The sequence below is a fragment of the Carettochelys insculpta genome, chromosome 19 (genome assembly GCF_033958435.1).
Source record: "Carettochelys insculpta isolate YL-2023 chromosome 19, ASM3395843v1, whole genome shotgun sequence".
NCBI classification, from domain to species: domain Eukaryota; kingdom Metazoa; phylum Chordata; order Testudines; family Carettochelyidae; genus Carettochelys; species Carettochelys insculpta.
Genome location: NC_134155.1, coordinates 2,187,985 through 2,203,036, shown reverse-complemented (window position 1 = coordinate 2,203,036; position 15,052 = coordinate 2,187,985). Strand labels below are relative to the sequence as shown.

The following is a 15,052-nucleotide window of genomic DNA, read 5'->3' as shown; positions in this document are numbered from 1 at the left end:
AATCAGGCCATCGGGACTACAGTCGGAGGAGTAGCAGTGGCTAAGGCAGGTTCATCTGCCAAGTCGGATGAGGTAACAGATTTAAGCTGGGGGCCACTTCAGGTGAATGGGTTAGTCCTGGGGGCTGGTTTGGGGCTGGGGGCTGAGAGGGGTTAAGCCACATACAAGACTGTTCTTAGGGAAATGGGGAAATGCTGCCCTACAGGCTCCTCTGCATGCAGTGTAACCTGGAGAGCACAGCCTCCTCTGCCTTCCAAGCAGAACACACACGAGTCAGCCACTTACCCATCCCCATCCAAGTGAATGAGGGTGTCACTCCAGAGGGGCAGCACCAAGCCCATTGTGCAAGTGCTACTGTAATAAGAAAGAGAAGATCAGCCACAGTGCCATCCGCTTAGCCCTGCTCCCCTGCACCTTGTGCAGCAATGCTGGCACACCCATCTGCATTCACCTGAAATGCTCAGCACCCCCTGCCCAACTTGTTCTTGGCAGATGTCCTTGAAGCCCAAGCAGGGTTTGACTGGGTGCTTGTCCCCTGGAGCAAGCTTGTAATGCTGGTGTGCTCCCAGTGTGAATTTGGAACAGCGTTTCGGGGCAGCAGGCTCCATGCACCCAATTTTCAGGCCGCTTAACACTTGAATGCAAGGAACCGTCCTGTCTCCTTTGGCTTGTCAGCACAAGAGCAGAGCGAGTTGTACCTCACAAAAGCTTACATCCTAGTGCTCTAGTGAACTGGCCAGTCTTTAAAGTGAGCCTGGACTCCTCATTGTTTCATTTCCAATTGCAATTTCAGAACCCAGTTAGTTTTTTCCTAACAGCTTTTTTCAGTTTTTAGCCACAGCTGCTAGAACTCAGGCAAGTGTGATTTGGTGCTAGCCCGAGCAGGGACCAGAAGGCAGGGAAGACTGTCCACTGCAGCATGCCACCCCCGTCACCTCCCCACAACTAAGCAAAAGCTGCCGCTGCAGGAGACACTTATGGGAAATTTCGCTGTTTCCCCAATAGCAGTGATGTCTTTCCCCATTTGATCAGCAGGCCAAGAGTGGTCACATGGAAAACTCCTGCTCTCTGTGGAAGAGGAGGGAAACCTGGGGAAAAGCCAAACCCCTGTGAGGAGGAAATTGCTGCGTGATCAAAGCAGACGCGCTACCGGCTGGGACGCTGCGTGAGCAGGGCTCCCAAGGGGCAAACCAAGACCCAGAACGGCCTGCAGACGCAAACCCCCATGGCAGAAACAACCCTAATGCTTGGCCCAGGGAGACGGCTGCACACAACTATTTCTGTTGACTAAATAAGATGAGCTCATGGAAAAATGTGTTTTGAAAAGGCTTCCCAAGGTGGCCAGGGTATTTTTAGCGACCCTTCCAGCAAGCATTTATCGGGGCCTTAGCAACAGGTCGGTATCAAGTTATAAATAGCGAGTGGGTGGGAAGAGGTGCAGCAAGGGTCTGAGCAACAGCCTAGAACCCACCTGCTCCACGCTTATCCGAGTGCTGGGACTCGGTGCCAGCCTGCCCTCGCTCATTGGCCTTCAAGGGGCAGCACCGCTAGTCTGCCAGCCCCCAGAGCCAGCTACCATTCTCCAAATTCTGTGTAAAACTCCTGTGACTGCCCCGCTGCCCCGACATGCATGGCAGACGCGGCCAGCGGCACACTGGCCCCTTGGAGGGATCCCTCTGATGCGCTTCACACACAGCGTGAAGGCCGGTGACGTTCACTGCCACGCTGAGGCTCTCAGCAGGTGTTCTGGGGTGGAGGCATGGGACTGTTTCTCACAACTCAGTGTGGAGGGAGAAACAGTAACAGGGAACTTGGAAATGGCAGAGATGCTTAATGACTTCTTTGTTTCGGTCTTCACAGAGAAGTCTGAAGGAATGCCTGACATAGTGAATGCTGGTGGAAAAGGGGTAGAGTTAGTTTTTGAAATAAAAAAAGAACAAGTTAAAAACCATTTGGAAAAATTAGATGTCTGCAAGTCACCAGGGCTGGATGAAATGCATCCTAGAATCCTCAAGGAGCTGATAGAAGAGGTAGCTGAGCCATTAGCAATCATTTTTGGAAAGTCATGGGAGACAGGAGAGATTCCAGAAGACTGGAAGAGGGCAAATATAGTGCCCATCTACAAAAAGGGGAATAAGAACAACCCAGGAAATTACAGGCCAGTCAGCTTAACTTCTGTGCCAGGAAAGGTAATGGAGCAGGTAGTTAAGGAAGTCATCTGCAAGCACTTGGAAGGTGGTAAAGTGATAGCGAACAGCCAGCACGGTTTTGTAAAAAACAAATCATGTCAAACCAACCTGATAGCTTTTTTTGACACGATAACGAGACTCGTAGATAAGGGAGAAGCAGTGGATGTGGTATACCTAGACTTTAGTAAAGCATTTGATACGGTCTCGCATAATATTCTTATTGACAAACTAGGCAAGTCCAACTTAAATGGGGCTGCAATAAGGTGGGTGCATAACTGGCTGGCTAATCGCACCCAGAGAGTAGTTGTTAATGGTGCTCAATCCTGCTGGAAAAGCATAACAAGTGGGGTTCCACAGGGGTCTGTTTTGGGACCAGTTCTGTTCAATATCTTCATTAATGATTTGGATATTGGCATAGAAAGTACGCTTATTAAGTTTGCAGATGATACCAAGTTGGGAGGGGTTGCAACTACCTTGGAGGATAGGGTCATAATTCAGAATGATCTAGATAAATTGGAGAAATGGTCTGAAGTAAACAGGATGAAGTTTAATAAAGATAAATGTAAGGTGCTGCACTTAGGAAGGAATAATCTGTTTCACACATACAGAATGGGAAAAGACTGTCTAGGAAGGAGTACAGCAGAAAGGGATCTAGGGGTTCTAGTAGATCACAAGTTAAATATGAGTCAACAGTGTGATGCTGTTGCAAAAAAAGCAAACATGATTCTGGGATGCATTATCAGGTGTGTTGTGAACAAGACACGAGAAATCATTCTACTGCTCTACTCTGCGCTGGTTAGGCCTCAGCTGGAATATTGTGTCCAGTTCTGGGTACCCCAATTCAAGAAAGATGTGGAGAAATTAGAGAAGGTCCAGAGAAGAGCAACTAGAATGATAAAAGGTCTGGAGAACATGACTTATGAAGAAAGGCTGAAAGAATTGGGCTTGTTTAGCTTGGAAAAAAGGAGATTGAGGGGGGACATGATAGCGGTTTTCAGATATCTTAAAGTGTGTCATAACAAGGAGGGAGAAAACTTGTTCTTCTTGGCCTCTGAGGAGAGAGCAAGAGGCAATGGACTTAAGCTGCAGCAAGGCAAGTTTAGGTTGGACATTAGGAAAAAGTTCCTAACTGTCAGGGTGGTCAAGTACTGGAATAAGTTGCCAGGGGAGGTTGTGGAATCTCCCTCGCTGGAGATATTTAAGAACAGATTAGATAGATGTCTATCAGGGATGGTGTAGATAGTGGTCGGTCCTGCCATCAGGGCAGGGGACTGGACTTGATGGCCTCTCGAGGCCCCTTCCAGTCCTAGTGTTCTATGATTCTAACTCCCAAGTTCCTTCTCTCCCCCTTGTCGCTAAGGCCCAGGTGGGTTTACCAGGGTTTAGGCTGCATGCCCCAGCCATACCGCAGGCTCTCCACATTCTCCGAAGAGCCCAGAGTCTTGTGCTGAGCTTGGAAGGGTCTGCTCTACAGCAGTTGGCAGGCCTTTCCTCTTAGAGGACACACTCCGCAGTCCTTTGGAGAGGTCAGCCGCAATTTACACACTAACCCATCACAATGCACAAAAGGGCTGGAGAGAGCCCACCCTGCATGACCTCTGCTATCAGAGTGCCTGACGCCTCCCTACAGCCCAGTCATCATCCCCCCCCTTCCCCGGGCTCAGCGAGGGGCTGTGGGACTGACTGCTCCCAGTGACCTGGTGAAGGCCTCTCTCATTAATGCTGTTTGCTAGACTCTCAGGAAACCAGACCAGCTGCAGAGAGCAGGACATTGGGTCCTGCTGCTTACAGCTTTCACAACTCCCGCGGTCACACAGGAGCCTGGGTAAGCTATTTTTTGGGACTTCCACACACTGCACGTGCCCCATCCGTCCCAGCCGTGCACTGCTCCCCCTGGTCTGGGCGTTGCATGGCAGAGATGCACAAAGACTCCAAGCTCCCCTGCACCCCCTTACAAGAGCTAAGAGAATGTGGGGGCTGGAGAGGCAAGTCTAGAGACTGAAGCCTTCTGCCCAGATACCTGTCATTGGAAGAGAAATCCATTCCTAGGACAATGCTTTCCTCTGTGTCTTGTCTACCGTTGGTTGACACCACCACCATGTATCTAGTGCGGTTCTGGTACGTACTTTCCAGTCTTACTGCCTAAGGGTCAAGGAAAGCACAAAAAGGTCAGCAGCCAAAGCCAGTGAAACACACACTTGTGACTTTACAAAGCAGCTTTCCAGGCTCACGTTTGGTGCAAGAAGCAGCGATGCATTTTGCACCACGCCGATAAACCACATCGCAAACCCGGGAACGTGCTACTGCAGCTAAAAGAGAAACCAGAATCATCATCACAACTCTGACAGAAGCCAGGACCTGCTCTCTTGCAGCTATGTACTGTTCACAGCAGGGCCCCGGTCCTGATCGAGGGGGCAGGGTGTTCGCTCTGCGCCTCCTGAAGGGGCAGGGCCTCTGGTGGAAGGGGAAGGGCTGGAGGCAGCCAAGCCTAAGCCCTGCCAGAAGTGTGGCCCTCCCCAGGCCTCAGGATTTCCAGGACCAAGCCACACAGCACTCTGGCAGCGATTTAAAGGGCCCAGTGGCAGTGGTAACCAGGAGTTCCAGGCCCTGGGGCAATTACTTCCTTTGTCGCCCAGCGGTTGGCTTGCCGGGTCAGCCAGGCTGCATTCTCACACTCTTGCCCTCAGTCGCTCGGGACAACTGCTACACTCTCCCCACCCTTGCAGTGAGCCCCAGAGGTGCTGTGTGCTCCAAAACTGACCTCAAGCAGTGCTTTGCAGACATGGGCCTTTCGCTGCCTCTAGTCACGCTGACTTATGGGACCTCTGAAAAGTCTCCACCAGCTTTGCAGACAGGTGGCCAGGCACCAGGTGTCAAAATCAATCTGAGGTCTGTTGCTGGGCTTCTGAGCCCACACAGCAGCTCTGTACCTGCACGCTGCCCCGTGCAGAAATAATGCTCCATTCATGGGGAGGGGGAAGCCCCTTTCCACACTCCACACACAGAGGCAAGGCTGGATGCCATTATGATAAAATTGCTCCCGTTCCCGGCCGCACACAGCCCCATCTAGCACAGGGTCCTGCAAACACACCAAGAGGGCCTGACTTATTTTCTCTCATTTTTTTAAAGGATTGCTCCATCCTCTCACCCTGTCCCTATGCCAAGCACAGCTGACACAACACAGAGCAGCCTGCTGGTTGCACCGGCAGGCTTTTACCAAGAAACCACAGCAAGAAAGCCAAGTCAGCAAGATCCAAATGGCACAGATGCCGTATCCCAGGATGGCTGCACCACAGAGCCCCGTATGTGTACAAGAAGCCAAGAGGAACGAAGTCAAATGGCCCAAGCAGGTCTTCGTAGGATGAGACAGTGGCTAGCTGTGACGTGCCAAGGGGAGGGAAGCAGACAGAGTGCATTTTGCTAGGCCAAGTGTGATACGTGGTAAGCAGGTCCTTCTGCTTGTGGTGCTTTTGGACTCAGTCCCCAGGCATCTGCACTTACTTCAGGCCCAGAAACCCAGTTGAAGATAACAGGACACCAGGAGAGAGGCTGGTTTTGGGCAGCTCTGTGGTTGGCTTTGGGCAGCCTACTCTAGCCCTGAGCTGGAGTGTTCACGTTCCCATTGTTCCACCACTTCCTGAGCTCCTGTCTACTTAAGCAGCTTTGGGGATGTCTCCCCACGCTGTAGCAGGAGACCACTTGCATAGAGCCACCAATAGACTAGACCTGTCCTATTCTCCAGGAGAGCAGAGCCACGATAAGGCAGCCAGCTTGCAGCGTGACAGGGAGGAGGCAGACTGGAATGCACATCACATGACAGGAGATGGTGTCCTCTCGCTTTGCTCAGGAGTCACCATCCTGCAGCCAGCCTCACATGCCTCTTGTTCCTTGCTACAGTGACACTCTGAGGGTAAGGGGGAGGGAGGTAAGATTGCCCCTGCAGACAGATTGCTGCCAAAGCAGGTGATTTTTAGGACTAGCAGCAGACTGCAGAAGAAACAGCTGCTCCTGGACCCAAAGAACAAATGACAGCCAGGGTCTTGGTGGTATAAGGACACAAAGCCCAAACAACTAAGCCAAGAGAAAACTTCCTTGCCTGAAAGTGGAGTGAGCAAGCAATGAACAGCACAGAAACAACCTTGGGCCCACGGAGTCAGAGACTCTGGGTCCTGCCCAGGGCTCCCCAGGCTTGTCTCAGCCAGGGATTAGTGTAATCTAATTTACTTCAGTCAGCTTGTCTGGGTAGCTGTAATTAGACATCTGGTTTTAAAGCAAGACCCCTACGAGCAGGGCTGCCCCAGTAGGTGCCAAAGATCACAAGGCCTCAGGTCACAAAGGGGATTTTTGTAGGAACGATTAAGAGAAACTGACTCTATAGGATTGGCACTTAATACCCCCGCTCTGCCTAGAGCCAGCTTGGGTACAGCTAACTAGACAATTGGTTTTGCTCCATTTACTGGGATAAGCAATAATTAGCTCAGTGTTTCTAAACCAGGTGACATCAAAGGATCTCAAGCAATTCACAAACAATTAGTCTCCTGGTGCCTGTGAGGGAGCTGAAATTCCAGCCTCCTCTGCCATACAGGGATCCCCATTCCCTGCCAGTCACATACGTGAAAGTAACAGAGAGATAGCTGTGCTAGTCTATATACTATCAAAACAAGCAGTGCAGTAGCACTTTAAAGACTAACAGAATAATTTGTTAGGTGATGAGCTTTCATGGGACAGACCCACTTCTTCAGACCAGAGCCTTAACAGTTCTGGTCTGGCTATGGTCTGAAAAAGTGGCTCTGTTCCATGAAAGCTCATCACCTAATAAAATTATTCTGCTAGTTTTTAAAGTGCTACTGCACTGCTTGTTTGTTTTGACCGTGATAAAACTGCATCAGTTCCTGCCCACCGACAACACAAGGCTGTCTTAAGCAACGGTGGGGCCCCATGCAGAGTCACTGGGCCATCTCACCAGCTGATTCCTGGAAAAGAACATTCTCTTCTCACATTGAGAAACTGACAGGCAATATAAATCTATTGCAGTTATTCCTGTACTCAGCACCTGTCTTTAGACTTGTTATCACTACAACACAGCTTCCTCCTCAGCTGCAAGCTTGCTTTGACCACAAGTTACATCACACAGTATTCAGCTACCCATATAGAAGCCATGTTATGCAGGCCCAAAGCCATTTCAGAGAGGACACCCATCACCTGGATGGGGAGGAAAGAAAGCTGTAATACCTACAGCAGGGCCACGAGAATCTGTAGGCTACAGATTTGGTTTGGATGCAGAGGAAGGTTTTTAAAATTTCAAAGCCAGCTGCCCAATCTCTACATTCTTCCGAGTTCCAGGAGTCTGTCACACAACTTAACCCACTGCCTTCCTGCTCCTGCTCTTACAGCAGCCCAGTCAGGGGACTGCCCGGTTCTGCTCTCCGGAAGCGCCTGAGAACTCTGCCAACTGCCCCAGAGGAACAGCTGTGCTCTAGCTGTCCCCTTTCCACGGAGCGGCCCCTGCTGCCAGACATGAGCTGGGCTCATGCTCTTCACCCTGTGAGTCTCTGCTGTCCAGATTACTTGAAACGAGTCTCTCACAGCTCCGTGCACCCGTCCTTTGGCGAAAACCCAGTCAGTTCGGATGGACGGCTGACCTCAGCCTCGTGCAGGACACGCACATTCCGAACTGAACATCATACAAAAGGCCATGTGTCTCAGCCACCAAAGTCCTTATTCAGGTGTTAACCGGGCAAACGGGTCTCCAACGGCACAGCACAGCACAGCCCACCCAGCAACACTGCTAAGAAACACGTGCTCAGTAACTTCAAACACCCTGACAAAGGGTGCAATTTGTGGGGCGCCACTGGCATCATGCACCCTGGCCCGCTGGATCAGACGTCCCTCCAATTTGGGCTGGGCTACTGCACATGCAAAGCACTTGCCATTCTCCCTTTTAAATTGCCTGTGCTTGGCAGTCACCTCAGCTGCTTTCCTGTTACTTGCCTAAGGTCAGTCCAGCTGCAGCGAAAGCCAGGAGGAAGCCACCAACTAGCAATGCTGGAACGCCCCTGGTGCTAGGCTAGGCCTCAGGGGTGTAAACTGCTGGGGCAGGGGAAGGAAAGGAACCCAGCCAACACCAGAGCGCCCCCCTGTACAGGTCAGATTCCAACCAGACACCAAGGGATGTTGCACGGGTCTTTGGTGACCAATGGTGTGCTTGGGATGTATGTAGCAAACCTACGCAGAACCCCAAGACAAAATGCTTCCAGGCCCTCGACTCACAGGAGAAATCAGGGACCTGTCTGAGCCACAGAGCACACAGCCAACCTACCAGTCGAATGCCGTCTTCCGGGCGGAGCAGGATGAACATGGCCTGCAGATGCTGTTGGAGATCCCCTGCAGGAAAGAGGGAAAGGTGAAGACACACAAGCCCCTCCCGGGTCACGCCCAGGCTCAAGCACCTGCTGGGCAGGAACTGCCACTGGCCCCACCTCTATCCACGCCCAAGTGACCAGGGACTGCTACAGCTTTGCTCTGTGCCACTACCTGGCCTCACCTTGCCAGGCAGTATTGTAGGCTCTGAGACATGCGTCCCTCTGACACCTGTTCCAGAACCCCTCGGAGCACTCCCTTTGTATTCCAGCCCCACTCCAGCGGGTCCCATACCTGGGGTGTCCCATTCAGGGATTAACGGGGCGAACTGGTTTCCAACGGCACAGCACAGCCACCAATACTGCTGAGTAACACATGCTCAGCAGCGTCAAACACCCTGATGTGGGTGCAATCCGTGGGGTGCAACCGGCACCACGGGGGTGTGCGCACCCTGGATGCCCCCAGCGTCCCTGCCCCAGAAATCAAATTGCACTTGGGCTCAGGTAACACTCCCGCTGCACAGTCCACTCCTTTCCCATCTTGAGTCACCCGCCACCCCCACCCCACAGCTTCCCAGACTGCCCGCCGAGGATGCTCAGGAGAGCCCTTAGCTGGCAATGCAAGCTACTGGTTTGTTGGTGGCACTGAGGAAGGACAGAGGTGCTAAATACAGACAATAAGAGAAGCTGTGGTGTGGCACACGCTCCCAAGCCAGCAGGCACTGGCAAATCAAACCTATTCTCTCTGCACCTCCCTGGGCAGAGGGACTTTGCAGCAGTGCGGCTGCTCAGCATACAGAGAATGACAGGGGAGTCTCCAAGAAGCACCTTGTCCCTGTGAAATGTCAGCGAGCAGAACAGCCACGAACCAGAGACCCTCTCCGCAACGGTCACCTGCAACCCATCACTCTTGGCACTGCAGACTGCTGGTGGTGCCGGTCAGCCAGCGGGAATCACACAAACTAGTTAAGACAACAGTGTTTTCCCCGGGAGGTGGGGGAGAGGGGCCTCAGCGTGCCAGCACCTGGCAGGAACAGCTCCTGGAGTCTGATGCCCTGGCACACGATGGCTTCACTTGCAGTAAGTGGCTAAGAAGTGAAATAAGCTGGCCCCAACCTTTCCCAGGTCAGACAAGACAAAGCACAGCCCCAGCCCCTAGGGTCTTTAACAATCAGCCATGGTTTCAGGCTGCAGCTGTTTGCAGCATCTCGAAGGTGAAGTCCTAGGTAATCAATACTGTGAGCTGTCCTCCCACCTCCCAATTTCAAGCAAAGATGGAGCAAGTTGCCAGGCAGTTTCCTCTCTCGGAGACTGAGGGGCCAGACGAGGAGATACTTCACCTTCTGACATGGACAGAGATTTTTATTCTCTCTTATTTCTCTATTGGCCAACAGCTCACGCAGCCGAGGGAGGCTTAAAATTCTACACCAGAGATACATCCTTGGCCAGCTTCATTCTCCTTACTCACGCAGGGCACGTAATGCAAACAGCAGGCGCTGCGCCCCCCCTAAAACACTGAACAGGACCTGGGCAGCCAGGTGCACCATGTTACCCTGTTATTGGGCCCTGCCAGGCTGGAACCACTGGCTTTTCAAGGGCAGCTGCCACATCCCTCACACACTGTGCTCTGCACAGGGTAAACACAGGTTTGGACTTGTTTAAGCTGGACCGGCAGGTGGCATACACTCTGCTAGCCAGGATGGGAAGCTGGACTGTTCTAACTTTGAAGTGGCTGCGGCCCATTGTGTATTTACATCTTTTCTTGGCTCAGTCTGGCCCAGACTCAATCCAAAAGGCTACACAAGGTAGCTCATTTCACACAGTGACTTTCTGCAGGCACCATGCTCGAGGGGAGCCGGGGCAGAAGCCTAGCGTGGAAGGCTGTTTTCTTAGCTGGCCCTTCTCCCAACTAATCAATTTACCCCTTTTGGGGAATGATGTCATAATAAACCCGGGGGCTACACTAAACATTTCCTGTTGTGAATACTAAACACCTCCCACATGCCAGCTGAATGGGCTGTGGAGGGGGGAGGTTAGAAAAGGGCTGGGAGAAAAATATCAGTCTGCCTGAATTCTGCCTGCGCCAAGCTAAGGTGCCAAGAGGCAAAGGCTAAGAACAGGGTGGGAGGTTTTGTTTCCATATCCTCATCTCATCACCAGTGAGTGGCTCACAGATGGGAACCATACTGTGTCCCAAGACGCACAGCTCAGACCTATCCTAAATTGCAAGGCATAGGTGATTTCACCAAGCAACAACAAAAGCAAGTACTCTGCTTCATAGACATCACTGGCTGGATGCGTGTATATTGGAGAGGGTCATATAAAAGCTGTAGCTACAAGAAATATCCCCCGTTCAGCACCCCTACTTCAAGGAAGGAACTAATGTGCAGAGAAGGCAAGCAGCTTGTCTCAGGCTCACCAGGGAGGCCAAAGCAGAGACTAGAATCACAGAATCCTAGGGCTGGAAGGGACCTCAGGATGTCATCTAGTCCAGCCCCCTGCTTCAAGCAGGATCAACCCCCACTAAGTCATCCCAGCCAGGACCTTGTCCAGCCGGGACTTAAAAACCTCAAGGGATGGAGAATCCACCACCTCTCTAGGCAACGCATTCCAGTGCTTCACCACCTGCCTGGTGAAGTAGTTTTTTCCTAATATCTAACCTACACCTCTTCCTCTTCAACTTCAGACCATTACTCCTTGTTCTGCCATCAGACACCACTGAGAACAGTTTCTCACCTTCCTCTTTAAAGCCCCCTTTCAGGAAGTTGAAGGCTTCTATTGAATCACCCCTAAGTCTTCTCTTCTGTAAACTAAACAAGCCCAAATCCCTCAGCCTCTCCTCACAGGTCTTGTGCTCCAGCCCCTTTATCACTTTTGTTGCCCTCCGCTGAACCTGCTCCAGCACATCCACATCCTTTTTATACTGGGGGGCCCAAAACTGGACACAATATTCCAGATGTGGCCTCACCAGTGCCAAATAGAGGGGAATAACTGCTTCTATAGATCTGCTCGAAATGTTCCTCACATTGCACCCTAGTATGCTGTTAGCCTTCTTGGCTACAAGGGCACACTGTTTACTCATATCTAGCTTTTCATCCACCATAACCCCTAGGTCCCTTTCCATCATACTGCTGCTGAGCCAGTCGGTCCCCAGGCTACAACAATGCTTGGGATTCTTCTGCCCCAAGTGCAGGACTCTACACTTCTCCTTGTTGAACCGCATCAGATTTCTTTTGGCTCAGACCTACAATCTACCCAGGTCACTCTGGATTCTCTCTCTACCCTCCAACGTATCTACCTCTCCCCCTAATTGTGTGTCATCCGCAAACTTGCTGAGGGTGCAATCCAGTCCCTCATCCAGGTCATTAATAAAGATGTTGAATAACACCAGTCCCAGAACTGAGCCTTGCGGCACTCCACTTGAATCCAACTGCCATCCAGATATTGAGCCACTGACCACTACCCGTTGGGCCTGACCATCAAGCCAGCTTTCTATTAATTTTATAGTCCAAGGATCCAATCCATATTTCCTTAACTTATGGACAAGAATGTTGTGGGAGACCATATCAAAAGCTTTGCTGAAATCAAAGTATATCACATCCATCGACTTCCCCATGTCCACAGAGCCTGTTACCTTGTCATAGAAGCTAATCAGATTGGTCAGGCAGGACTTGTCCCTGGTGAATCCACATTGGCTACTTTTCATCACTTTCCCCTCTTCTAAGTGCTCCACACTGGATTCCTTAAGGATCCCCTCCATTATTTTTCCAAGGTTTGAGATAAGGCTGACTGAGCTATAGTTCCCTGGATTGTACTACTTTTCTTTTTTTTAAAGATGGGCACTACGTTTGCCTTCTTCCAGCCATCCGGGATCACCCCCGATCTCCAAGTGTCTTCAAAGATAATGTCCAAAGGTTCAGCAATGACCTCTGCCAATTCCCTCAGTACCCTTGGGAGCATTAAATCCAGACCCATGAATTTGTGTACATCTAGTTTTTCTAGACAGCTCAGAACTTGTTCCTTCCCCACAGATGGCTGCTCTCCACCTTCCCATACTTCCTTGTCTAGGACCATCACGTGGAAGTTGACTTTGTCCGTGAAGACAGACAAAAGAAGCACTGAGTACTTCAGCTCTTCCTACATCATCTGTCACTAGGTTACTTCCCTCATCCAGTAACAGCCCCACACCACCTCTGATAACCCATTTATTGTTAACATGCCTGTAGAAACCCTTCTTGTTACTCTTCACATCCCTTGCAAGCTGCAGGTCCAATTGTGCTTTCACTTTCCTGATTACTGCGCAGCATTCTCCAGCCGTATGTTTATACTCCTCCTTAGTCAACTGTCCACATTTCCATTTCTTGTATGCATCCTTTTTGAGTTTAAGCTGACTAAGGACTCCCCTGTTAAGCCAAGCTGGTTGCCTACCTTGTTTGCATTTCTTACTATGCAGCGGGACGGTTTGTTCCCGTACCTTCAGTAAGACTTCAGAATACTGCCAGTTCTCACTTCTTTAAAATACTGCCAGTTCTCTTGAACTCTTTCCCCCTTCATCTTCATTTTCCAAGGGATCCTGCTCATCAGTTCTCTCAGGGAGTCGAAGTCTGCTCTTTTGAAATAAAGGGTCCGTATGTTACTGCTCACCTTTCTTCTTTTTGTCTGGATCCTGAAATCTATGATCTCATGGTCGCCGCAGCCCAGGTTTCCACCCACTTCTATTTCTCCTACTAGTTCTTCCCTATTTATGAGCAGCAGGTCAAGTTGTGCATGGTCCCTGGTTGGTTCCTTCAGCACTTGTACCAAGAAGTTATCCCCAACATTCTCCAAAAGCTTCCTGGATTGTCTGTGTGATGCTGTATTGGTCTCCCAACAAACATCTGGATGATTAAAGTCTCCCATGAGAACCAGGGCCTGTGATTTGGAAGCTTCACTTAGCTGCCTGAAGAAAGCCTCATCTACCTCACCTCCCTGATCTGGCGGTCTATAGCAGACACCAACTACATCACCACCTCTGTTACTTCCACCTCTACGCTTAACCCAAAAAGACACTCAACTGGATTTTCTCTCTCTTTATACTGGACCTCTGAGCAATCATACTGCTCCCTCACATAGAGCGCAACTCCTCCTTTTCTCCCGTCTGTCTGTCCTTCCTTCCTAAACTAGAACAAAACTATCTATCTGTCATCTAGGCCATGCTGCTGCCTACAATATAATATACACTGCAGCAAGTGATTGCACCAAAGCAGAAACTTGATCTCTGCAGACTCCATATTCACTACGGGCGTTTTCCTTCGCAGCCAGCTGTACCAAGATTTAAGAACACAAACATTCTGCAAGTCAGCTCCAACATGGAGTCTGGGCAGCTGAGAGCCCTAGTTCTGCTTGTGCTACCACTCATGACCTCTTCTGGCCAGAGCCACATATGAATTCCATCCTTCCCCCTCCACATGGTAAAGCCAAGATGCATCAAGCAGATTGGGCTGTAACTGTGCAAGTGCTTTGGAGAGTGAAGAGAGACAGGCAGAGAGAGGCAGCAGTTCTGAAAGATGAGGGCCCCACTTACACACACCAGACAGATTTGCTTAAATCCCAGCCAAAGAGTCTGGCTTTAACCCAGTGTTCAGCCCATTCTATTTTCTCTCAACAGGAGAGGATTCACAGCTCCACCGCAGCCTCCCACAGCTCAGCTACAGCTCATGGCCACGGTTCTGGCCGGGGAAGAGGAGAAAGCCAATCTCTGACTCCTGACATCAAGTCAGTCTTCCTTAGAAGTGTTTCAGGTGGGAGCTTTGGGCAGGGTGCGGGTGTGGAGGCTCGTTCTGACCAGCTCTGGTTTTTCAGGACATGCAGTTAGGGGAGGTTCTAACAACTCATAAGTGCCATGGAAACGGGAGCTGGAATCAATTTAAGTCACTCTTTTGGGTGGTGGCTTTTGGGCAAGGACAAAACTGAATCTGCCCTCTCTGGCTCTTGTTGCTGCCCCAGCTGAAAGTTCAAAGTCCTCAATGCTCGCATTCCTCTTGTCCCTGTGACTGTTCCATGAAGGAAGAGAAGAATCGGAGGCTGTGAAGTACCACTGATGAATCAGCACCAGGTACCCACTGAACAGCACCTCCCAGCCGTGCCTGGGTTTCATTTTTCAGAGGCTGACAGCTTACAGCAGACAAAGAGGGCACAGTTCTGACTGGCTTCATATTATTCATTCAATACACGAGTCTATCTGAATACAAGCCACATTAACAGACCCCTAGTGCTTCCCATCACCAGTCAGAATTAGGAGGCGGTCGTTAGTGTTGCCGTCACTAAAGAAGCGTTTTCAGATCAGCGAAAGCGGTTACTCATACCAGGGCTCTTTTGGGAAGGGAGAGCTGCAAAAAAATTTAAAATTACTGGGACCTTCATGTCAACCAACATGAAGTGCAGCAGCCTCAAGAGGCCAATGTCTGTAACGAAAACCAAGAACTGCAGTAATGTGGCTTTTGGAGCATTGGTGCAGGACCCCAA

At 50.6% G+C, this 15,052-nt stretch overlaps 1 protein-coding gene across 2 annotated transcripts in view; it reads right to left on the bottom strand.

The window, feature by feature from the left end:
- Nucleotides 1-15,052, bottom strand: part of SSH2 (slingshot protein phosphatase 2) — a 177,491-nt gene that overhangs the window by 25,392 nt on the left and 137,047 nt on the right. For both annotated transcript variants that reach the window (XM_075014051.1, XM_075014050.1), the window contains 3 exons: nucleotides 8,509-8,573; nucleotides 4,210-4,331; nucleotides 286-354 (listed from right to left, as the gene is read on the bottom strand). In XM_075014051.1, coding sequence (XP_074870152.1) covers nucleotides 286-354; nucleotides 4,210-4,331; nucleotides 8,509-8,573 — 256 coding nt within the window. The remainder of the gene's footprint in view (nucleotides 1-285; nucleotides 355-4,209; nucleotides 4,332-8,508; nucleotides 8,574-15,052) is intronic.